The sequence below is a fragment of the Artemia franciscana genome, chromosome 15 (genome assembly GCF_032884065.1).
Source record: "Artemia franciscana chromosome 15, ASM3288406v1, whole genome shotgun sequence".
NCBI lineage: Eukaryota > Metazoa > Arthropoda > Branchiopoda > Anostraca > Artemiidae > Artemia > Artemia franciscana.
In genome coordinates this window covers 22948076-22974656 of record NC_088877.1, presented here as the reverse complement: position 1 = coordinate 22974656, position 26581 = coordinate 22948076, and the positions used below count along the sequence as shown (strand labels likewise).

Genomic DNA, 26581 nt, shown 5'->3' with positions numbered 1-26581 from the left:
AGCTTTTTGAATGTGACTGATCCGTCAGTCTTACGTATTAAACAGGTTTAATGCTTGATCTCAACTTTTTTTATCCTTATGTAAGAGACTACTAATCGCTACCCTTCTTAGTACTTTTGTGCGGAAAGTCTTGAAATGTCACCTTACTTTCCAAGGAAAGTTAGGTTAGGGAAGGTTAGGTTAGTTTAGGTTTCTTCTTCTTTTCCCAAGGGAAAAGAAGAAGAAAATGTATTGATGTTTTTTTGAATTCAAGTTGAAGTAAGAAAAAGGAACATTTGGAAAAGCTGTAAAGCCCATCCTGTTAGATAGGTCACTCATTCATTCCTTGCCAAATTTTTACTTTTAGTATGCTTATTTTATTTCATTTATATTTCAACTATTATTTATTTCAAATCATCATAAAAAACGTGTTCTTTGTGACCTTTTATTAATTTACACGTTCTTTCAGAAAAGAAAACTCCGCCAATTGATGATAGTAGAAAGGATTCTACAGAAGGTCAAGATGATAGCAGAAGTAGTTATTTCCGTCTCTTTTCACATCTTGAAAGTGGATCAGACGATGAAGAATCTATGTCATCCTTACTTGCACCTCCCAGCTCCTCACCTACAACTGACCTACGCCTCACGCCACCTTCAGAAAAACCCCGATTTTTACAAGTTTCAGTGATTCAGAGGGCTCCTGTATTAAAGAAATTAGAAATGGAAGATCTACAAACCATACACTCTGAGAACAAATATGACAGTCGAAAAAGAGAATACTGTACGGTTGATCCAGTGCCTGAGCAAGATGCTCCACTTGACTACAGAGTTTGCAAAGACAATGAAAGTAGCAATGATTCAAGTTCGTCATCTCCAAGACGGAAACCAAGTGACGATGAACCCATTGACATGAGATTGAACAAAAGAACATTAATTGTTGAAGCTTTGACTAGACGGATTGCACGAATTTTAACCATGAAAGGGATAAAATTTCGGGGCGATAAAAACTACGGTGGTGCTGAGCAGGACTGCGATAACGGATCAGGAAGTGGTTCTAGTGGGGGTAGTGCTGGGAATGGAAGTGGTGGTTCTGGCAGTGGGTATAGTGGACGTTCATTCACATTTAGTAGTGGAGGTGGCAGTGGTGGTCTCGGGGGACTTAATAATGGACTTGGTGGTCGTGATGGTGATGACCGTGATCACATCCCACCGTTTGGCACGACTATGGTTCCTGCTGACTGTTTAACCCAGTTTGACTTCAGTCGGTTAGGAGAAATCGTTCAGTTAAGTGACCTTATCCAACCAAGGAACAATCCACCCCCATATCATTCGACTCAGGTGAAAACTGAGGAAAGGGACAATTGTGATATAGATTCTGCCTTAGCCACTCTTTTGCCTCTTAGTCCTACTTCGAACAGTGGTTCAAATTTACTCAGTAGTTCCTCCTCGAACCTTACAATCATGGATAGTTTGCATAGTTTAACTCTTGATGCTTTGGGCAACCTAGGTCTTAATTTCGGACCAGATGGAACTTTACAGCTGCTTCCGCAAGCAGGGACCAGTGGATCAAGTTCAGAACTATTTGATCTTGGTAGTGTCGTGGGTGATACTGATATGGTCGAAGGTCATCAAACAGAACTCGATGCTGCATATTTAATCGGTGGCCAAGAAAATGAATCACTTAATAATATTCAAATAAATTTCCCAACAATAGATGCCACAGCAAGTGTAAGCCTAATTCCAGATTATGCGGATGTGAAGATCTTCCCTTGCCAACAGGTAACTACTTACGTTATTCATCTGTGTCCAGGATAATTTGAAAATAAAAGTTAGCCTCCTATTAAAGCTTTAGGTACTTGTTAATAATACGGAAAATACCCAAGCAGTGAAGTTAGGTTAATCCTATTGAAATATAGAATTCATATAACCTCTTATTTGTATAATAGAATAATTTGGGCTATATATTTGCACATTATGGGGTGGGGTAGGGTAAAGTATTTGGACGCGCAACTAACCTAACCCACACACCTCTAATGTGCAAATATATAGCCCAAATTATACAAGTCCAATGCATTCTGTCTTAAGTTCAATCCATTGTATCACCCGTCATGTGTCTTTGCAGCTATGAAACGTGTTTTCTGAGATGAAACCTAACCGTAATTCTTGAATGTGTTCCGTGTAATTAACAAGTGCCAAGCTTTTTTTTTCAATTTCCGTAAACTTAAGGATATAGGCAATTCTATTTTTTTCTATTTGTAGCCGCTATTAGATGTCCCAGGAAACTTCGAGTCATGGCAATTCTTCTCACTCCCCTTAACGAACAAAATGATCTTTAAGATTGGTTGCATATTTGCCATAGAAAAATCGTGGGTTGTGCCGTTCTTGCATATATATCTTTATTCTGCACTAAAAGTCTACTAGTCACAAAACTAGTCACTCTTGTTTGGGGCTCCTTCCACCTCGGATCTAGTATTTATTTTTTTCCTAGTTACTTGCTTCCCTAGAAGGCCCTGACGAACACGGTAGTTTTATGCACAGCCAGAATAGAGTAAGAACGGTTGAAGCATAAGGAAAATGAAGGGAATCAAAGAAATATCATTAAAACATCGTAAGCATGGTTCCAGTAGTAGCTGCAATCTAGTTAAGAGCGAACCTTAGCACATGGTAATTAAGAGTTAAAATGCGCGTTCTAGAAAAAAAAAAAAAAAAAAAAAAAAAAAAAAAAAAAAAAAAAAAAAAAAAAAAAAACCAACAAAAAACAACTGCCGAGTGAAAAAAAAAATGTCACTGGAATTTTGACTATTATTTCAATTTGTCTTTGAAGTAAAAGTTTATTGCGAAAAGAATTTTATGGTGATTTAGAAAAAAATTGAAACCTCTCGAAAATGGCGTCAGATTAAAATGAAAAGATCAAAATGAAAACCGATGCAAAATCACTTTTGCATCAGTAGTACTGATCTGTCTCCCGTTTTTTTCCAGGCCTAGCGGGTTACCAGAACACCATAGAGAGATGCTTAATTGCTCATTCAATAGCTATTTTTCATATCTACGTGCTTTTTATAAATTCCGCCATCTCCAAGTCCCATATGACACTAAATTGGCACTTTTTGTGCCATCTACGTGCTTTTTATCAATTCTATCATTCGCGAGTGCGATATAGCATTGAAAACAACACTTTTGGTGCCACTTCGTGAGTAGAAAAGCTCTGAACTACAAAACAGGTAAGTTTTAATATTTATGTTCCAGAGCCCTTAACTGGAGGTTTACAAGAATACTTCCCGGACCCTCCGCCTCCCAGTAATAACCTGACCAGTAAGCTACTGCAACATAGCAGGCTACCGAACCATCGTAGATAGATGTTGAATGGCACAATTAAAAGATGTTGCTTATATTTGCTAGGTTTTTAAAAATTCTACCATCAATTAGATTTCACAGATTTCAATGTTAACTAGCTTCTTCGGAGAATTTGCAATGAACTCTTTGTCATGGTTGAAGCAGTAGCTGCAACCTAGTAAAGAGCAAACTACTGCCCATAGTAACTAAAAGTTAAAAAACATTAAAACAGTATTTTTTTTCTTCTTTTTTTCCATGCATAGCGAGCTACTAGAACTCATAGAGATTCTCAAGAGCTCATTCAAAAGGTATTTCTTATATGTATGTGGTTTATATAAATTCAGTCATCTTGAAGTGCCATATGGCACGAAGAATGACACTTTACGCCATATCTGAAGGGTTGGGGCTAGCGGGCTACCAGCACATCGTAGATTTTTGGTGGCTCATATAAAAAATCTTGCTCATATCTAAATTCTTCCTATAAGTTCCACCATCTGCAAATTCCAAATGGCACTTTTGCTGCCATTTCCCTAGTGGAAAAGCTGGGGCTAGTCGACTACCAGAACTTTTTTGAGTGATGTTTAATGGCTCATTTGAAAACTTTTGCTCTTGTCTACGTTCTTTTTATCAATTCTACGATTCGTAAGTGAGATGTAGCACTGATAAAACACTTATGGTGCCACTTCTTAGGTGGAAAATTTTGGAATTATTAAATGGCATCTTTGTAATAATTATGGTCCAAAACCATTAGCTGGAGGTTTGCAAGAACACCTCCCGTATGGTCCTACTCAAGGCCTCCTTAACAAGCTACGCAACTAAATTCCTACAAACACCAATATATTACATTAGATTATTAAAGGTGTGGCTGTTAGTACGGCACTGGACTTCAAATTAGATTATCATGCGTTCGATTCCTGCTTGGATTTTATTTTCGATCACGGCTTGTCCTTTATGATTACTTTTCAGATAATCCACTTTTTGCAAATGTGATGCACTCATTTTTAAAGCATTTCCCGGGAAGCTCATTTAAAGCTATTACTTATACCTACGTGTTTCTTATCAATTTTACCATTCATAAGTGTCATATAGCACTAAAAACGGCACTTTTGGTTCCACTTCTTAAGTGAAGAGTTTGGAAGCATAAAACGGTACCACTGCAATAATTATGGCCCAAAGCCCTTAACTGGAGGTTTGGTAAGAATCCCTCGTGTGTACTCCCCCTCCAAATCCTCTTAATAATTCATAAATCGTCTACTCATCTTAAAAGTGAAAGATTGCGAAAACAAATTAACTAAAACTAAATAACTTCAACTAAAATTCTACCAAAAATTATGAATGATCAACAGTTTTGAATTGAACATTCAAACTTCACTCTGTGAGGAAGCATGTGTGCTAGTCCTAGCGGTGGTAATTGTGAGGAAAGGACGTCCTTGCCCCCTTAGTTTTTTGATCCTGTCTAGATTTTGAAAAACACCTTTTTTGGTCAATTCATCGGAAAAGGCACTTTTCATTTGAAAAAAGTGGGGAAAACAACCGAAAGTGCACTTAATGGGAATGTGCCTTAAACAGCTCTCTTTTGTTACAGTAGCCTTTTAGTTTATGCTAGTTAGTTGGCAATTTATAAAGCCCTGCTTTCATTATGGCTTTTCAGGCGAAGTCAACCGAGTATAAACAATTTTTGTTCATCGAAAAGCAAACGTTCCTGAAAAACACGTATTGTTTTGTAAAGTATGGATAATAAACTTTATGTTATCAAATGAGTTTTTCGTAGCTGTTAAGGTTGTCTGCAGTATTTTCTAGAGGTGTCTTATTTCCCCTAGATCGGTGATAATTAGAAATTATATTAAAAAATAAATTTTCAACTGAAACTAAGGAGTGACATTAAAACTTGAAATTGTTCCGTATAAATAAAAAAGATCATGGCGGCGTTGTTTCTACATTAAATTTTAATCAAAAACGAGCAAAGTTTAATTTAAAAAAAACTTAAGTTTTTTGAGGGAAGTAAAGAGCGAAGTTTAAACTTAAAATGGACAAAAAATTTTACTTTACAGCCTATCTAATATATATATTAATAAAACTAGAACAAATAAAACAACTATGTTTCTTTACGTTTCTAGGATTATAGAAAGTTAGCGCTTTACTGAAAACACAAAATGATACAGGAGTTTTCGGTATAATTAATAACCAATTAATTGTCCTTCATTGGTTCAATTAAACCAATTAAGGATACTTTACAAAATAAAAATTTTTGGGTTGCTGCTTTATTTATTTATTTCTTTTAATTTGATATCACTTCTAAAGAATGGCTCAGTTCAATGACTGGATCTCGTTTGGGTTCTGAAAAGGACATGTCATGATTAGTTTGTAGACAAGTTCAAAGTACAGCCATCTTGATAGTATTAGGACTACATACTAGTTTTGGAATTTTTATCAAAGCTTGAAATTCACTGTTATATAGAGAGAAATAACCGGATTTTCAGAGTTCACATTATGTCTTATTTGATCTTCGTTTCAAGTGATACTAAAATATATTTCTTACAACTTAAGATTGTATATTACTGTTGGTATTATAGCTGGCAAGAACAAAATGCTACCTGATAAATCAATCCAATATTTCTGTATGCTGTTCAATTACCTTGCGGTTATTAAAAAAAAAAAAAAAAAAAAAAAAACGCTTATGTTTTTAGATAATTTTGATTGTATACTGAAAGTTATTTATGGCATAACTGGTGTAAGGCTATGAAAAACTTTACACATTAGTTGTTTTATTTATACTAGTTTTATTGATATATATTAGATAGGCTGTGAAGAAATAATTTGTGTCCGTTATAAGTTTCAACTTTGCTCTCTGCTTCCCTTGGAAAAACTTTGTTTGTTAAGTTAATCCTAGAAATGGGAGTGATTCTGAAGTAATTTCATGGAGTTAAAAAGAAAGACATACGACAGATAAGAGGTATATCAAAATGAATTTTTGGAGACGCCTGCCCCCCCCCCCCCCGTAGGTACCTGAAATGTTTCAACTTGGGGTGTCTTATATTGGCCTTTTGAAGTGGTTTCGATGAAAGTCTGAATTTGATTTTAAATATTTTAGGTCCCTTCCCACGCCCTATCGCCTAATAGAGGCTAAAACAAACATAACTTATTTTTTCTCTTCTCTTAATAACACTCCTGATTAATTATGATGCTCAATCCATTTTTATCTTGTGCTTATTTTGCAATTGCCATTCAGAAATCCAGAGAATGGGAGCGTGCAACGTGGAAAATGACCGCTTTGACCTTGTTTTCTAATCTAATGCCATTGGAAGGCCTACGAAAGCAAATGATAACGCAGACGCGGATGTTTACGAGTAATAGTACAGCTGAAGGGTGAAAATTGAGAGATCAAAATAACCCTTGCATCCTTTGTTTACGTTCTGGAGTTTGCCCTTGAGCCTGGCTAAATTCGGGGAATTTTGTTTATTGTTTATCAATGATAGAGATTTTGCAAAGGATTTTTTCCTTTTGGCAAAACAAATTTTTGGATGTGAATGAGAATTGTTGCTGTTGTGTCGAATCTTGCTGTTTTAGCAAAAAAATCGCCAGGCAATGTAGTTTAAAAGTAACATTTACATAGAATAAAACTTAGTTTATTGAGCGCTGGTAGAATATGAAACTTTAAGGCTAGAAAAGTGCCTTTGAAACTATTGGCCCTCGTTATTTTTTGAAGGTTGGACTCGCGTGGATCTATGCTTTTTTATTAATTTAAAAACTAAGTTTTTCCAAGGGAAGTGAAGAGCAAAGTTGAAATCTAAAACGGACAAAAATTATTACTTCACAGCCTATCTAATATATATCAATAGAACTAGTACAAATAAACCAACTATTTATATGTTTGCCTATGTTACTAGGATTACAGAAAATTAGGGCTTTACTGAAAACACGAAATAATATAGGAGTTTTGGTACAGTAAAAGCAAACCAATTAAGGACACTTTACAGAATAGCAATACCAGCCCACTTAAGAATTGCCACCAAAAGTGTTGTTTTCAGTGCTATATCTCACTTACGAATGGTAGAATCGATAAAAAGCTGGTAGATATGGGCAAAAGTTTTCAAAATAAGCCATTAAACCTCACAAAAAAGTTCTGGTAGTCCACTAGCCCCAGCTTTTCTATTTGAGACATGGCACCAAAAGTACCATTTTAGTGCCATTTGAAACTTCCAGATGGTGGAATTTGTAAGAAGAACGTAAATATGAACTATCAAAAGTCTATCTAAGATGTTCTGGTGACCCGCTAGCCCCACTCCTTAAGAAACAGCATAAAAATGCCTTTTTCATGCCATATGCTACTGGCAGATGGAAGATTTTATATAAACCACGTACATATGAAAAATAGCTTTTGAATGAGCTCTTAAACATCTGTATGATGTTCTAGTAGCCCGCTAGGCCTGGAAAAAAGAAGAAAAATATTTTTAATAGTTTTTCAATAGTTAGCATTGGCTGTGGTTCGCTCTTTACTAGATTGCAGCTAATGCTTCAATCAAACATTGAATTCTGTGAAATCTAATAGATGGTAGAATTTGTGAAAACCTAGTAAATATAAGCAATAGCTTTTAATTGAGCCATTAAACATCTATCTACGATGATGTGGTTGCCTACTAATGTTTCTGTAGCTTACTGATGAGCAGACGATTTATGAAACTTACTGAGGGGGGCTGGGAGGGGGAGTGTACGGGAAGGGTTCTTGTAAACCTCTAGTTAAGGGTTCTGGAACGTAGCTATTATAATAGTACCTGTTTTGTACTTCAGAGCTTTTCCACTTAAGAAGTTGCACCAAAAGTGTTGTTTTCAGTGCTATATCGCACTTATGGTTATTAGAGTTGATAAAAAAGCCCGTATATATAAGCAATAGCTTTCAAGTGAGCCCTTAAACATAACTCTTATGAGTTCTGCTAGCCAAATATCCCCAGCTTTTCCACTTGGGACATGGCAGCAAAATTGCCGTTTTTAGTACCCATTTGGAACTTGCAGATGGTGGGATTTATAGTAAGAACGTGGATAGGAGCAATATCTTTTATGTGAACTATAAAAAAATCTGTCTGCGATGTTCTGGTTGCCTGCTAGTTTCCGCCCTCCCTTGAGAAATGGCACAAAAAGTGCCATTTTTGTGTCACGGCACTTGAGGACGGCGGAACTTATTAAAAGAACGTCGATATGAAAATTTTTGAATGATAACTTTTGAATGAGCCATTCAGTATCTCTATGATGTTCTGTTAACCCGCTAGGCCTGAAAAAAAACCCCAAAAAACAAGACAGACAAGTGCTACCGATGTAAAAAAGTGATTTTCCTTGTTTTTCAAGGTGGGGGACTGTTAATTTCCCTGTATCAGGGTTTCGACCATGCTGACTCCCAATGGTATGCCTTTCATTTTGATCTTGCGCCATTTTCGAAGAGTTTTAGACTGCTTTTCGAAATCATCAAATTTTTTTCCATTATGAACTTTTGGTTACTATGGGCTGTTGTTCGCTCTTGACTAGGCTGCAGCTACCGCTGTTACCATGATAATAGCGAAATAAGAAAAGGTAGCGGAGTTTCACTAAGGAATTTTAAGGCCTATTAAGAACACACTTATTAAGAGCATACTCAAAATACTTGACAATTTCAATACTCGGAACTGAACTGTATTTTTCAAATATTAAAGACCCCCTTCTTCCTTTAATTACAAAAAACCTACATGGGCTAGATAGGACTGACCTATTGGATGCTATTGGTTTTTGACAAATTTGCCCTATTGGATGCTATTGGTTTTTGACAAATTTGTACACGTTTTTTTTTCAGACTACTATCCTAGGGGACGTTTATTGCCGGTTCGTTTTTCAGAAATATCTCTGGACACCCCGTTCTTGACTAAAAAAACAAGAGCTAAGAGCTCATATGGCACTTGTGACGAGGCTGGTAGAGCCAAGAGCTCTACCAGCCTACCAGCCTAGATACATATCCATTAACAAATGAACTACCATCATTTTTTTTACAATCCTAATAGGTGGGGCTAATGCCAGATTTGCGTCTCATTCAATTGGACTATCTTTCTTGGCTTTTTCTATAAATAGCCATGGCTTGATGCCCACAACTTTTCTATTTTAATTCAAAAACTTAATTAAAAAAAAACCCGCAATAAGTTTCAGTGAGATGCGTTTTATTTTTGATGGCATGATAAGTTCGACTAAAATTTTACAAAACTGTATGGTCCAAAAAAACAAAATTAAACAGGAATTTGTTGGGTGATTTGCAATCATGGGCCATATATCCTTTTTTTTCAACGTTTTTTTTTCAGTTCATGAAAATAACAGAGATTTTACACGTGATTTGTACTCTTGCTTTTTTTCAGACATCGAGTTGCAATAAGCTTCCCAACTACCTTGACAATCTAAGACGGGATAGCCCGGATGATGGTTTGGGTTCACTCGGAAGCCTTAGTCCCGAATCCTTCATTCATGTCGATCAACCATCAACTATGCTTGACAACTCTTTTTACTCGCAGCAACAATCACCTGGTTCGTCATGTAATTCTCCTACGCCGTCAGTCGCTGAATCAGCGATTAGTAGTCGCAGCGATGCACCGTCTGTACCTGGCTTACAGCTCAGAGTTTCTGTTCTTCAGCAGCGAGTAAGTTTCTAAATTTCTGCTTCGAGTTCATTCGTTTCTTCTCTGAGTATGCATAAAATAGAAAGTACAAGTCAGGTTTTCTCAACATCGAGCTTCAGTTATTGTGTTTATATTAACTTCTAAATTCTTCCCTTCTGTCGATCAAAAAGACAAAAAAAAAAAAAAAATTCTTGACTAGCAGAATCAATGGAAATATTTTCCAGCAAACGGTATCTTACCGTGCAAAAGCACAACTAAGGGGTGCATGACCACCTATTTAAAATTCAAACCTATCTTAGGAGGGTTTCTACAAAATAAGGTCTGAAAGTATTCTGCAAACTGTGCATCCCCTCCCATTTATAAAAGAAATCCTTGGCTTTGGGACTCTTTAAATAAAGTTTTGGTTTGCTCATAATATCACTGTATCTTTCTGTTTTAATTTCAGCCTTCTTAGTAGTCATAAAAAGACTTTAATTATTCAGTTTTCAAGGCAGGATGAAAAACGAGGCAATCAAAATTCTTGTACCGTCGTATCCAGTAGTTTATGTAGGAGTATGGTACTTACGTATTATGCAGAACATACTCGAGAAGTTTGATTCGTTTGATCGGAGTAAACCGGTTTTCTCTCGCATTCGGTTATAGTTTATTCTTTCGTAAACTAAACTACGATGCAGGTTTATTTTAAATAAATATTTAATATATATATGTGCTTAGGTTAGGTATATAATATATTGCGTTCTGGACGACCTGCTTTCCATGATTCTTTGTTGTAGTTTCCATAATTTTTTTTTTATACCAAAGTATTATATTTTCATCATATCTTGGTATATTTCATTATGATTAACCTAACTTCACTTCTTGAGTGTGTTCCATATCTTGGTATATTTCATTATGACTAACCTAACTTCACTTCTTGAGTGTGTTCTGGATAATAAATAAGTACCATGATCATTTCTTATTTGTATCTCTTATCTTACTTGCTTGCATGTGAGAAAGGAATAGTAAAGCTCAGAATTGAGGGGATGAAAAAGGAGCTTGTGTAGTCGTATTGGTCTCAAGCGGTATTATACAGCAGCGAACAGCAAAAGCATTCGTCGTCTGATATTGCAATACTGAGATTAAAGCATCAATACCAAATACTTGAGACCAGACAAACAACTGCTTGGAAGAAAGTGATCCTTGTGGCTTTTAAAACTGTTAAGCTGAAATTGAAAGCAGATTTAACTTGAAACTGCATTTGATTCGTACACTATTCATCTTTTTCACAGATTCCAGGTTACCTTTTTCTAATTGTTAATTTTTCTTTTATTGACGGCACAGCTTGGTATTCCGGGAGACGTGCCGATAGAATTTGTCAACGGTGGTCATGGGATAAAAAATCCCCTTGCCCCCAATGAAAGTTCAGCTGATGAAGAAAAGGGGGGTTCCAGTTCCCGATTGAAAAAGGAGATGCAGCAGAATATGATAAAAACCGAAGAAGGTGGACAAGTTCGATACCAATGCAAGCTATGTGGCAAATCATTCAGCCTTCAACGACTATTGAATAGACACATGAAATGCCACTCTGATGTGAAGCGATATTTATGCACGTTCTGTGGCAAGGGATTCAATGATACTTTTGACTTGAAGAGGCATACGCGAACACACACCGGTAAGTTTGATCCAAATTTCTGTGTTAGTTTCGGTTAAAAAGATTAGTTAAGTTAACGGTGTCGGTTCGATAGTGGTTACTACTAATCAAGTAGCTTGAATAATAGTTTTCCTTTCATATTTTTTTTTTCATTCTGTGTCGCGTTTCATTTCTTCCAATAATGCGAGAAGGGACTTGAGCCCGTGCTGTCTCCCATAAGCCTGAAATAATCTGGATTTCTTCCGTGGTTTCCCACGTTTATCATGTGAGCTTTTTTTTTGATTTTACAGATGAATCCCTCACTTTTCCCAAAATAAGCTCCAAACGTATGCATCTGCTTCCGATGTCGTATCTCTGGCAACCAGAGAAAAAAATGGGGTAGTTATTATTCTAATCATGGATCGGATTTTAAATACTTACTATTGAAGTGGCATATAGAAGGGTGGAGGGGGCGGTATAAAGGGAATATCCCTCACCCCTTAAAATAGCTCCGAAGACACCCAGGGCATTGAACACAGATGCCATAAAAATGCTCTTTTTTGCGGTTTTGACCCCCACCCTGTCAGGGAGTATGCTCTGATCAGACGTGTGTACCCGGTCGCTTGCTTTGTATTTTATTCCTTGTATTAAAAACAAACAGTACTATTAAGAAAGCTCCACCGACATTCAAGTCCGTGTTGAAATCAAGTATTTCATTTCCTTAGTCTTATCCCCTCCCCCATCTTCTGTGTTGGTACTGGTTTAGCCCAAAGTCCCAATGGCAATATTTTTCACTAGTACTCAGTGTTTTCTCATTGATTGCTTCTCAGTCAAAGTTGTCCTAGAGTTTGGTTATGCGCAATTTTAGAAGCGCTGCAATGAAGTGTGGCAATCCAGGTATGCAGCTCAATTTATTTTAGGGACCGCACCGCGGAAAATTTCTGAAACTAAACCTGTCTTTAGCTTCATTGAACGTTCTTTTACTATTTTTCTGAGAAGCTTATTCGAAGTTCTTTTACAAAAATCACAGAGAATGACTGTCTGTGTTGAAGGTGATTCATGATCAAAAGTAATTTGTGTTGATATGCCTTGCTTTTAGGATCAAAAATACAATTTATACCTGTGAATTCATCAATCTTATTACTTCGTGGTATTGAATTTAGGCATAAGACCGTGAACTTGAGACAAGTTGCTTTAAGCCTTATTGCCTTTGGTTGTTCTTGTGGTGTGAGAAAAAAACAAGTTAATTCAAAAAAATCCAATTCAATTTGAAAAGAGTAATGACACTGCATCTTGGCGTCTCCCGAAAGCAAAAACCGTTATCTGTACTTAGTGCCTCAAGGGATGGAAATATCGTGGTTTTAGCTAAGTTGTTTCTGTATTATTAGAAAAGGAAATGACCATTCTTAAGTGATGCTATCATGAACGTTTCCCGTCGCTACAGGAAAAAAAAATGTTCTTCCAGTTCTATATCTTAAAAATAGCTATGTTGTTTATTCGACTACTTTTTTGAAGGAACTTTCCATCGGATGCTTTTTAACCTGACGGCTCTGTTGTGCACAATATTGGACACCCGCTTTTTTTGCTTAGCTCTCTGCTTCGTCTGTCAAACCCTCATGATAATGTCTGGTGATAAAGAGCAAACCTTATGCTTTTTAATAGAATCTATAGTTCTAACACAAAATTTAATAGCGACATATACATCAAAATAATTTAATTGTCATGCTAAATCCAGATTTTGCGTATTCAGCAACTTTTGATATTTACCCATCACAAGCTATTGAAACAAAAAAATTTACATGCTCTGAGGAAGGGGGAAACACTCCAACAAGGTCGTGATCTTGATATATGACATCTAGTATAAACGTAATTTCGTTGTCTTTGCAAGATAGCGTATTGGATAGCGTAATGGAACACAGTTCATTGGCAACAAATTTTATGTAATTTTGCTTAGATATCAGTTTGTATTGGGGAACCTAAATATTTAGAGACATTAATCTGGCAAAAAATGGTTTGAATGAAATTTTACTCTTTGTAATTCGAAAGAGAATAATTTACTTTTTGTCACCATCAAGTCGGACTTCAAGTCCGCATCGAATATAACTCCACACAAAGAACACGCACCAAATAAAAAAGATATTTTTGTGTAACCTGCAATTATTTGTCTGAATTTTTCATAGGAATAAGAAATGAATTATTCTGCCTAACTTCTTAGGTCTTTGACTTCTCTGGGGCGTTTTATTTCTCATTGAATTTCTCATAATTATTGTCTGGTTTCAGGCGACGTTTCAACCATTGTTCAAGTAAAATTTTCTTTATTATTCTGATGAGAAAAATCCATCCAAATATTGTATGAACCTACGGCTATGCTGAGACTCTGTGTGTTAGAATTAAAACATGATTAATTTTACATAAACTATAATTGCATAAGTGTCTTCTTATTTGGTTGTTTTTCGGTATTTTCCCCTTTCAAGACTGTTTTGCATTTGGTGTACGTACCCAGTAGAGCCTCCTGAAATTTTATGATTTTTTTTCGATTTTCAAGTAATTTGGTGGTTTGAATTTGTTTCAACTAAAATCCCCCCCCTTACCCCTAAGAAATCCGGACTGGTTTCGTATCCATCATAGTTCTGTGACTCTACAATTTTACTATTTTTTAATAGGTTCTGCACTTTCCAAAGATTTTAGCCGTGGTATTTCCTGTTCTCCTCTCTCATTTAATTCTCAAGATATTTAGAATCTTTTTGCACGTGTTGAGTTTTCTACCTCTTTATTCAAATAAACAGCTGGTAAATAGAACACTTAATATCAACAGTATTATTGTCAACTTTTAAATGTCCAGAGAAAAACTTACTTGCAGAAGTAAGTTGGTAACAATCAAAAACCCGAGACACATTTCCTATTTACTGCTTTTTAAAATTCATATTTTGTAAAATAACGCTTTTTGATTCGATATTTGATTAACTACGTTGTCGTTGTTGTGTCTAAAGGTTGTATCGGGTATTTCCCTACTTCTGGGGTAATTCCCAAAAACCCATGTATTCGAAAGGGGTTTCTTTGGGGGCAATATGTCTAGTTAGATCAAATTGAGGTTGTGTGAGGTTGAACATCTATTGCCCTTTTTATCCTCCCTTTGAGAAAAATATAGTAAACAGTTTTTAGCAATTATGTCTCACTTGCTAGAAAGTGTCAGATACGACCTTTAGCCGCGAGAATGATGACACGTAAAAAAGTATTTGCTTTGGCTCTAAGTTGTTTTAGTAGCCATTCTATTTTCAACAGAAGCTTAGAATATTTATATTTATAGGAGTTCGACCTTACAAATGCGCTCTTTGCGAAAAGTCATTCACTCAACGATGCTCCCTGGAATCTCATTGTTTAAAAGTTCACGGTGTCCAACATTGCTACCAGTACAAAGAAAGAAGGCATAAGGTAAGCTTTAGGTTTTTCCCATCGCTTATGGTAAGTTCAAACTCGCTGGAAAAATCAAATTGAATCAAAACAGTTTCTTTATATGGAAATTATTACTGTTGACTGTCTTTTTAGTAGAACTAGGTTTTCTCTCCTGTTTTCTGTTTACCTGAAGACAATGGTTTAAGTTAACAAAGAAAGAAAGAATGGTAGCAGGGCTGTTGTAATCTATTGAATAGTGTTGGAAATCACTTTTCCAATGAGAAATACTCCTGCTTCTGTTACAGGTGTGATTCTAATTTCAAATATTTCATTGATATTATGTAAACATTATACTATTTTTCAATGATTCTTCTTACAGACCCAGTTTTACTGGTTTTACCATTATTTTGTTTAACTTTTATTTCCTTTAAAATATTTACGAGGAAAAATTTAAGCAAGCAGAAGATAAATTTTACGTTAGCGTTTAGCTATTGCACATTAAAATATTAAATATTTAGAAAAAATTAAATATATTAGAAAAAAAATTTCTAGCATCTTTGGAAAAAATGTTTCTTAACTGCTTAGAGTAAATGTAATCCATTGTAAGTTTGAGGGTTGTTATTGAAGACCTTTCTATGTTTTTATCATTTTGCAAAGATGTAGTAAAAAGTTTCGTGGCTTCTATACCCTCTGTGACGATACTTGAGAAAGCAAATTTACCCATGAATTGACCAGCAGATAAAAAATTATCACCAGTGATGTTCGGACTCTTTTTTGAAATCATTTTGACTTCTTAATTATGATTTATTTTAATTTTTGTTTTACTGAGACAAAACTGAGGATGAGGATTGACCGCAGTGTTTTTCTAATGTTTATTATTATTATGAATAAGTTTTATCTCAATCCAATAATTATTTTTAACGATGAGAAATGCAATACTTTAAAAAGGATATTTACAATTGAGGCGAAATTATAAAAAAATTTTGATTTCTTTTTCCCAATAAGTAGAATGTCACTAAATAATTCTGCCTAACTACGGATATTTCACTAGTTGCCTTTCATGAATGTGTGTATTTCACGAAATGAAGTAAATTAATGAAATTCGCATATAATTTCACTAGTTGTGTTTCGTGGTATACATTGCTTCTGTAATTTTGTAAAAATTCTCAAGTATTTCATTTTTTAATAGCAAGATTTTCGGAAATTTTTAATTATTTGGTTCCCTAGTCAGCAATGGGGGTTGTGGATATTTTTCTGAGATGACGAAATTAAATTAGTAGCTGGTGAATTTCTTAATAAGACAACGAAAAATGAATACTTTTATCACAAAAAATAATAATACAAGTCCGAATTTTTTGGCTTCACGTCCGAAGGCTTGTATCAACGAGAAAATAGACCAATCTAAACAAAATATAAAGAAAAACACAAACACTACACAATAAACAAAAGAAATACGAAAGAAACTTAAATCTAAACAAAATCCAGAATAGTAAAGAACCAAAGCCTGTGATTACGCAATAATTATGGATTCTCTTTAAATGTGCGCTCTTCTTTCTTTTTTTTTGTTTATTGTATGGCGTTTGTCTTGTTTTCTTAACCTATGCTTGTGTTGTCTTAACTTACATACTTAGTCTTTCAATTCTTTATGTCTATTCTATTCAGTTCCGAATTCAAGATAACTACAAAAAAATTTAGGCCCTACTTTTGATATCTGGATTAACAAGTCAGTGAACTGAAATAATATTTAGAGCGTTGGATATTTTTCAACAGCAAGAAAAGGTTCAGAAATATACAAGCCACACATTTCTTTGCTTGGGAATGATATTATGTATTTAAATATTAATTTCACTTTATTGATTTATTTGTCTTGAAGACTAAAGTTTGCATTAGAACCCTATGAAAGAATTCCTGGTGGCTGTTTTAGTCTCGGGTAGAACCTTCGGCTAGTTGGGTTCGACTCCCACTGACGGCTATTTTTTTTTTAGCACTTGCCTTCTACTTGTGGATGCCTTGTTTTGTTTTCTTTCTGTAGTTAGTGTTTTATCTAAGCATAGGCCTGTTAAGAAGTTTGTATATACAAACGTTAAAGAACAACAATAACGAAAGTGCATTTCGTATTATGTACTTCTGGCTGGTGCGTTTGGGTCCTTGTTTCTCCCCCCTTTTGAAATCTAAATGTTTATGGCTTTTCCTTTTTTCCGTATAATTTACTCAATTTTTCAGCGTTTTTTTTTTGTGCCCCTGTCTCCAAAATAAATTCTGGGGTACGTGTCTGACTTCTGAAATTACTGAAAATATCTTTGTCCTAAAGTATTAAGTTAGGATATGTTCGAATTTCTATTAGAGACAGCGCAATAGCGCTGCCTAAGTAGAGCGATGTGGACAAAATTCATTATTTATTTATTTTTGGTTTGACCAGGGCACTTCATATCGAAGGAGTTGTCATAAAAACTTTGAAAAGGACTCATTCGATTGGAAATTGAAAGGGCTAGTCCTTTTTTAATAGTCGAAAGTGATTTGAGGTCAACTAACCACCCTCCCACTCCCTCTGTTTCCCCAAACACATTCAATCAAAATTTTGAGATAGCCATTTTGTCATCCATAAATTTTGTCTTTGAGGATGGCATCCCCCACAGCCCTCAGGGCAAGGGTTGTAAGTTGTGGCCTGGAGGCATTTAAGGTAAGGTGTTCGGAATAAACTTCGGAGGTGGCTTATTGGATTGGTAATCAGAAGTTCTAGTGTCCTTTTAAGATTCAGAGTGATCGGTCGTTGGATAACACCCACCCCCAAAACCTTGTATTTCCTCCTCCCACACCCAACACTTCCCAAACCACATCTAATAAAAAATTTTAATAGCCATTTTGTTCAGTGTAGTTGAAAGGTCTGGAAATTATGTCTTTGACAATAATTGACCCTCCATACCTTCTTAAGACCAGAACATTATTTTCAGTTTACTGAAAAAAAAATGGCTATGGATTGTCAATTTAGTATGCATATACTGATATATATTCCTTAAAGCTGTAATAATTTTTAATCTATTAAAGCTAAAAAAGTGAAAACATTTTAAATGTATTTTGTTTATTTAAAGCATACAATAAATAACCGAATTAAAATCAAAACGAGCAAAAACTAGCATGAGTAGGGCTGTCAATCCTCATGCCTTCTCAAGACCAGAACATAATTCGCATTTTACTGAAAACAAAATACATTTAAAATGTTTTCACTTTGTTTATACTTGTTTAAATGTTTTTGCAAGATATATGAAGCTGGAGGTCCTCCTCCTTCTCTCTAATTACAGCGCGAGTGTCTGTTGCTCCTTTTAATAGTAACAAGAAATTGAAGGGCTAGCAGCCCTTCTCTTGAGCCCATTTATTTTCCAAACGCATCCAGTTAAAATTTTTAGACATCCATTCTGTTCAACATAGTAGAACGATCAGTAATTATGTCTTCAGGGATATTATGCATGTCAGTCCCTCACAATTATGCAACTGGCCCATTATGCTTTAAAACTAAATATTGCTTTAACAAATCAAAAGGCATTGTGTTAAATGGTTGCCAATATGTCGAGAACGACTGGGGGTATTAAGTTGAAACTTTTGGGTATACTACTACTATTACTACTTCTGCTCTTACAATTTGAATCAATAAAAAAATTAAAAGTGTACCCAGGTTGTCAAAGAGCATAGATAGAATCTTTTGGGAATGATATTAAGTTTAATTTTTCAGGTCAACTTCAGAAGCTATAAAATTAAATTAAAAAATACTGTTTGTGAGGATCAAAAATTGTTGGAAAAGTTTCTCCAACATTCAAATAGCAACCCATGCTATGGATTCTTATAGAAGAAAACTGAAAAGATGATAACCTCTATGCTTTCTCAAGACCAGAACACAACTTGCGCTTTACTTAAAACAAATTACGTTTGAAATGTCTTCACCTTTCTTACTTTCATAAATGAAAAATTATCAAAACCTTAACGAAGAAACGTCAGTATATGTCAATTTAACTGACAATCCACGGTCACTAGTGTATTTTTTTCTTTCAGTAAAGCGCAAACTGCGTTTTGGTCTTGAGAAGGCATAGGGGTTATCAGCCCTACTCATGTTAATTTTTGCTCGTTTTGAGTTTGACTCGGCTATATATTGTAATTTCTGTTCGTTTTGAGATTTATTTAATTATTGATAGCGATTTATGGTATTACGCTTGGAAGATTATTTGACTTCACTTTTCTTCATTCTTGGCTGAGTGGAGCTCTTTACTTTTCTTTGAAAAACTTGTCTTTTACAAGGTTTTTTAAATTAGTTTTTACACAAAACCAGGTACAGTTTCTTCTGTTAAAGTTGAATTTTCGCACGTCTTCCCTTTTTACGTTTAGTGATTCAGTTAAGCGTATTGAAAATTTTTTATATATGCTTCTGTCTCTCGTTACTTATACTTCATACATTTAAGGTTATTTACTTATGAATAGCTTTTTCAAATGGTACACATTATCATAAGGTAAATTTGGGTGGCATTCCTGTGATCCGAGTCAGCATTAAAATGTTTCCTTTAAGAGCCAATGGGAGGAAAACATGCCGTAGTTTAATAAGAATGTTTTGTTGGAAATGGATATTATAACAAAAATAATAGTATTGCTCGAAGTTTGTTGTTATGCAAAAAAGGAGGTAAATTAATATTTTTAAACAAATCAGGCCCAAAGTATAAGAACTTGGATCTGATTTTCCCCCCTTAAAATAAGCTATTGCGGTTCTAAGCCTAGACTGAAATGGAAAAAAATTATTTGCTACAGGCAATATTCGTGAAATGCATCAATGGACAGTTTTAGATGCGTTCTAAAATTGCTTGCCAAGGCAAGTAAATTACTATGACCGTGGAATATTCCTCCTGAGCGAATCAGGGGCACCAATTTACAAAGATACTGGTGGGGGGGATTTTTCTTTTGTTCTCAAAGAAATATAGGGGTGATTATTTTATTTTTATTTTTTCGATTTATTTTAACGAAAATATGAAAAGTATTTTCCTGTATTTAACGGAAAATGCTCCCTGCCCCCCCCCCTCATATGGATGCCTCTGGTAGGAACTAGAGTATTCTAGTTGGTCTTTATCCACTGGTCATGTCTGTTAACAAGTATTTGCTTTAAATAGAAAAAAAAGAGTCGTAGGGAGATTGAGGGCATTGATTGGGGATAAAAAATCCACAAAGACGACCTTATATAATTTCATTCCCATTTTTCATTATTCAATACACGCAGTAGTCGATAAGACTTGGAAGAGTGAAGGACGGTTTTAACAGTTGCCAATTTGTTGCAGGTATACGTTTGTGAAGAATGTGGGCATACTACAGGTGAGCCCGAGGTGCACTATGTCCACTTAAAAGAGAACCATCCCTATAGTCCTGCACTGATGAAGTTCTACGATAAGCGACATTTCAAATTTCAGAATACGAATTTCACCAATATGTTACTCCAAGTGCGAACATAGTTTACCTGTTGCTGCACAGGAGATGATTTCTACGATGTTAATTGTTGATATATATTTGTTTATATTTTAAACGGATACCTGATTTTATATTGCGGTTTGTGGAAGAAATTATGGCCAGGAAACTGAATAACCCAGTAGTATTTATGAAATCATAGTGATTTAATTCCCGTGGTTATGCAGAAAGGATCCAACACACAAAACAATGCTCCTATCGTAGGGTTTCAGTTTAGTCTAATCTCTACCAATGGAGCTCATTACAAAGTTATAATGTATACATTTAAAACCTGAAGCCAAACGCATTCTCAAACACATAATTCTCAGACTTCCCACAAAGTTATCTTTTTCTCCAATAAGTAGAATGTCACTAAATATTTCTGCCTAACTACGGATATTTCACTACTTGCCTTTCATGAATGTGTATATTTCACGAAATGAAGTAAATTCATGAAATGTGCATATAATTTCACTAGTTCTGTTTCATGGTATATATTGTCTTGTAATTTTGTAAAAATTTCCCAAGTGTTGCTTAAAAAATTAACCTTTTGTTCATTTTTTAATAGCAAGATGTTCGGAAATTTTTAGTTATTTGATTCCCTGGCCAGCAATGGGGGTTGTGGACATTTTTCTGTGATGCACGCTATCCGCTTATTTTAAACAAATTCCTTTATGACGATTTTTGTATGCACGTTTCTGCTTTGAACTGTTCATGCTCCTGCTACACGATCACTAAAGAATTTACAAGGTGAAACTAAAATCCATTACTTATATAATCGTTTCAACTATTTTGAATAAGATTCCGGTTATGAAATATACATTTAGCATTGGTTGTCTAAGATGGACTAAGAATCTTCCTTTTAGAAGTGCAATTATTTTGTTTTTTATTAAAATTTGGATTTTTGCTGTTTAACCAAACAAACGGTCCCAGGAACTTATACTACCGGCCACGGTTACGGAAGTGTGTGCTTTAAACAATTCAGGGTCAGACTAGAACCCTTAGGATTGGCTCATTGATTTAATTACTTTAGTACAAATTAAACATGAAATTATGCTTCCAGAATCTTATGCCTAAAACAAACTATCTGAAATTGATTTGATTTTAAAATAAAGGTTTTTTTCTACTGAACCAAACAAATAGCTACAAGTATTTTTGTGGCTTTGACATGTTTATTGATCGTGTTAAGAGCTTCAAATGGGATGGGCTCAAGTGGTATCCTACCTTGCCAATCCGTGTTTTTCTCATCATTTTCCTTAAAGACCAAAAACCAAAAAAACTCATTCTTTTGCGTAAATTCGATCGCGGTGTTTTATTTCTGGCTTTCGCTCATTTTTTGCCGGATTTTGTTTGGCAATGTTGCCTGGTATATTTTTTTTAGTAGCTCTGGCATGGCTTGTCTATAAATTTGCGTACAGATCAAATTATTTATAGTGACTATTATATGTGTTAGAAAAATGGATCCCTATTTTTCGAAACATTGACCATCGTTTGTTTCTTACGGGATTATTGTGCAATAAATGCGATATAATAAAAATATTATTGTAAGTAAAAATAGCGGATATTAAATTAGGGAAACGCAAAAGCAATTATTTTTTATCTTCATTCCTTTGCAAGGCATTTGGCAACATTTTAAATGGTGAAAAACGGTATTGTTATTCGTTTCTTATTCAGCGAATGGTTCAAGGTCGTTCAAAAATTCCATTTCAGTCAACTGGTTTTGACCCATTCCTTACTCGCCTCTAATTGAAAGAAAACTCATCACCTTTTTTGTCATTTTTCGATTTATTCTCCGAGCGAGGAAGTAAAATGTTTTTTTTTTATTTAACGGAGAAGAAACTAAAGTTTATCTTTTAGCAGACATCAGCTATGAAGGATAGTTCGGCTGTGGTAACTTTGATTGGATGATAGGGTTACGTAGGCTCACGTTGCCACAGCTAGGTTTGAACTCGTTGCATTCATAAGGAGGTTACCATCAACACTGGGCATTGACGATTGAGGTAACTTCGAACGACACAAATCTTTAATAGATGAAAAAAAGTATTTGGGTTTTTTGAGTGTTACTTTATCGTACGTTTATGCATTCAAGGTAAAGCAAAACGCATCCAAAATCAAAAGTTACCAATTCCCAAAATATTGTGCTTCTTGTAGGCTACTCAAAGAAGGTTTTAGTAAGGCATCATTAAAATTTTAACGTAGAGTGAAGGGCTTATCTCTCTAGCTTCTCTATTTTTTTCTTATTTAGTAGAATAGATCAACGGGTTTTTCATCTTACAAGCCAAATGACAGCCAACCTTCAATGAGACTGCTTCTTCTGAGTTCACAAAATCTTGTGCTCTAAGGTTGGATATTTTGATTTGTGGGAACATTTATAACCATAAGGGGTATAACTGCCATTTATATATTTTTTAAGGCTCATTTTGGGTAGGATGAAACCAGAATGATAATATCAACAGCGATCTAATGTGTAACAATCATCGAAACTAAATCAAACGCTGGAGCTAATGTTGGGAATGTATGTTTAACTGAAAAGAGTAACAAATTTTTTACCTAATCCTTTTAGGTTATTTGCATACATTTTAAGTTGTTAATGGAAACGATCATTGATGACAATAACTGAAACGTTTAAAAATTCGTAGGCATTTAAAATAGAAAGTGTAACCACGACATCTGGACCAAGTTATAGTGACCGCTTTCCCTGTTAAAGACAAGGGGTGAGTGTAGGTAAAGGTCTGCATGCTCTACATGCAGACGAATTGAAGGTCTACATCACTGCTAATGAAAAGGAGCGCTCATTAATTGTTGAAAACAGCACTCTTTCCCCACCTTAAACAGCAGTTACCTGGAAATTCCTTAAAAAAGTTCCTTTTTTCAAAGGAAATCTTTAAGCTCATTAAAAAAAAAAAAAATAAATAAAAAAAAAAAAAAATAGTCAACATACACTGGAACCGAATCCATTAAACTTGTAAGATACAAACTGGGATCGCATTAACTCTGTTCCGCAGCTATCAAAGTGGTGTAAATAAAAGAAAGAAAATTGACGAAACCTCTAAAATGTCAAGAAAAGGCATTTGAAGATTGGCCTTACCTTACATTTTCTTCCAAATAAGTACCCAAAGTGTAGTTACTCACCCCATCAGAATTCTTCTGATGAATCCCTTAATTCTGCTCGACAATTTTTCCTTTGGTCGTTATAGCCGGTCATTGCCAAGCCAATCAACTATTTTTCGAAGCTACCAACTTCAAGTTGATTTTTCCATATATGTCACTGCCCCGACGCGTTTTTACAAAGCAAAAATTCAGAATTTTCTGTTGTTAATGTAGAGTTAGAAACTGAATTCTGGAATAGCTCGTATTTTACACAGGGTGCAATAACAGGTAAATTCTTGACGATTCCGCCTCATCCTGACTCACTGTCACACGTATCGGAAACCCAAGTAATTTTGTTGTTGATGTTATGAGTAGCATCGTCAACAACCGTGTCGTAGTAATCCTCGTTCGCACCGTAATACTTGAATTGTAGAAACCATGGTCTGCAAATCCTACCTAAAGAACGTGGACAGGCAAGGATATTGTGTCCAGACCCTCAAGTTTCCTAATCAAAAAAGTTGTGTAAGATCAATTCCAACGCTATACATAAACCAAAAATGAAATTGTATTCCAGTACTGCCAGGGACGTGATTCATGAACGTTGAGTAGATGAAATGGGGGCCTTTGCATAGTTGCCTGGTTTTCGGCAGAACGTGTAGCCCAAACCGGCGCAATCACCAGCCCATAAATAGGGGCCGCTATTACAGCCTTATTATACCCTACTATAGTGCTATTACGGGTAAAACGAGATTAAAAATACAATCGGCATATCAGATAAAATACACATAAGAATAGAGTGTAGGTTAAAAAGCAAAATAAGAGCCCTGTGAACGAAAAAATTACCACCCCTCCACGTATGCCGCCGTAAAGTTGAATAGTGCTTTACTGAAAGCACTATGAAATATATAAAATGCACCAACTTTGTGTGGAATGAAATTCCAGAAACAGAACAACAGAAACAAACAGCCGCGAGGAAATTATTAAGAGCCCCACCACAGTGCTAAATCTTGATTTACAAGCGTTTAAGGAATTTGGAAAATTGAACACGATACAGCTTTATGTAATCAATTGCAATTATTTAATGGCCAAGTTCAGTTATTATTCACACCTATTATCAACACCTATTAAAAAAGGCTCCAACACGAAGATTTTTAACTTATCTTGACAGATAAATACCCCAAGAATTTTCAAACAGTTCGTGGTAACGAACTGTAGTAAGGAGAGACCAGGCTCAATAGTAACCAAAACTCTAAAAATGGAATTTTGATGTCAATAGTTACATCAAAAGAATCGCATTTTAATGCTGATTTTAAATATATAAATTTCATCAAGATTAGTCTTACCCGTCAAAAGTTACGAGCATGAGAAAATTTGCCTCATTTTAGAAAATAGGGGGAATACCCCCTAAAAGTCATACGATCTTAACGACCATCAGATTCAGCGTATCAGAGAACCTTATTGTAGAAGTTTCAAGCCCTTATCGACAAAAATGTGAAATTTCGCATTTTTTGCCAGAAGACAAATCACGGATGCGTGTTTATTTGGTTTTTTTTTCCCAGGGGTGATCGTATCGACTCAGTGGTCCTAGAATGTCGCGAAAGGGCTCATTCTAACGGAAATTAAAAGTTTTAGTGCCCTTTTTCAGTGACCAAAAAAAAGGTCCTCCCACGCTAATTTTTTCCCCAATGTCACCGGATCACAATTCTGAGATAGCCATTTTATTCACCATATTCGAAACACCTAATAACTATGTCTTTGGGGACGACTTACTCCCCCGCAGTCCCTGTGGGAGGGGCTGCAAGTTACAAACTTTGACCTGTGTTTACATATAGTAATGGTTACTGGGAAGTGTACAGACGTTTTCAGGGGGATTTTTTTTGTTTGGGGGGGAGAGTTGAGGGGGGGGGGTTACGAGGGAGGACCTTTCCATGGAGGAACTTTTCATGGGGGAAAAGACTTTCAATGGAGGGGGCGCAGGATTTTCTAGCATTATTTAAAAAAAAACAATGAAAAAATAAATATGAAAAGTTTTTTCTACTGAAAGTGAGGAGCAGCATTAATACTTAAAACAAACAGAAATTATTACGCATATGAAAGGTTTACCTCCTCGTAATACCTCTCTCTTTACGCTAAATTATTTTTTGTAATTTCAACTATCTATTCTACGGCCTTTGTGATTCAGGGGTCATTCTTAAGGAATCGGGACAAAATTTAAGCTTTAGTGTAAAGAGCGAGGTATCGACGAGGGGTGAGCCCCCTCATATACGCAATAAAACATACGATTATAGAATTTACTTATTAAAACGTTAGTAAAAAATTAAAAGTTGTAGTTGCCTTTTTATGTAATCGAAAAATTGGAGGGCAACTAGGCCTCCTCTCTCGCTCCTTTTTTCTCAAAAACCCATTTAGCGCAAAAAAATTAATATGCAAATTTCGTTTTAATTATTTATGCGCGGAGAGCCAATATAAAAAAAATGCATTAATTTAAAAACGTCCAGAAATTGAACAAAAAAAACAAGTTTTTTTAAATGAAAGTAAGGAGCGACATTAAAACTTAAAACAAACAGAAATTACTCCGTATATGAAAGGGGCTTTTCGTCCTCAACGCCTCGCTCTTTACGCTAAAGTTCTTTTTAATTTTTGAGAAGTCGAGTTAAGAGAAAGAGTCAATATATAGATGTCCCGGTTGTAATTTGTGTCCCGATGTCCCGGTCTGTAATTTCGTCAGCCGCCAAACATGACGTCAGTCGACACACAAACACGACGTCACTCGACAGACCTACATACAACTTATTTTTATATATATAGAAGATATCTATCTATATATATATATAAATAAGTTGTCTGTGTGTGTGTGTCGAGTGACGTCATGTTTGTGTGTCGACTGACGTCATGTTTGTTGATTGACGAAATTACACACCGGGACATCAGGACACAAATGACGACCGGGACATAGGGAATATAAATGACGACCGGGACACTCAAAGAGAAAGCGACCGAGACACAAGGAATGTTCGATTAGCAATCACCATCAACAAAGCACCGGGACACAGGGAATATAAATGACGACCAGGAAACT

The 26581-nt window shown here is 35.4% G+C and overlaps 1 protein-coding gene across 2 annotated transcripts in view; it reads left to right on the top strand.

The window, feature by feature from the left end:
- The window catches only part of LOC136036206 (transcriptional regulator ovo-like), a 32565-nt gene extending 10598 nt beyond the window's left edge, over positions 1–21967 (top strand). The window contains exons 2-6 of one of the 2 annotated variants that reach the window (XM_065718300.1): positions 449–1758; positions 9681–9959; positions 11259–11589; positions 14855–14979; positions 20250–21967. In XM_065718300.1, coding sequence (XP_065574372.1) covers positions 449–1758; positions 9681–9959; positions 11259–11589; positions 14855–14979; positions 20250–20420 — 2216 coding nt within the window. In that variant the 3' untranslated portion in view covers positions 20421–21967. Of the gene's footprint in view, positions 1–448; positions 1759–9680; positions 9960–11249; positions 11590–14854; positions 14980–20249 lie in introns of both variants that reach the window. The other variant, XM_065718299.1, reaches the window with a different exon arrangement.
- The last annotated feature ends 4614 nt before the right edge of the window (positions 21968–26581 follow it).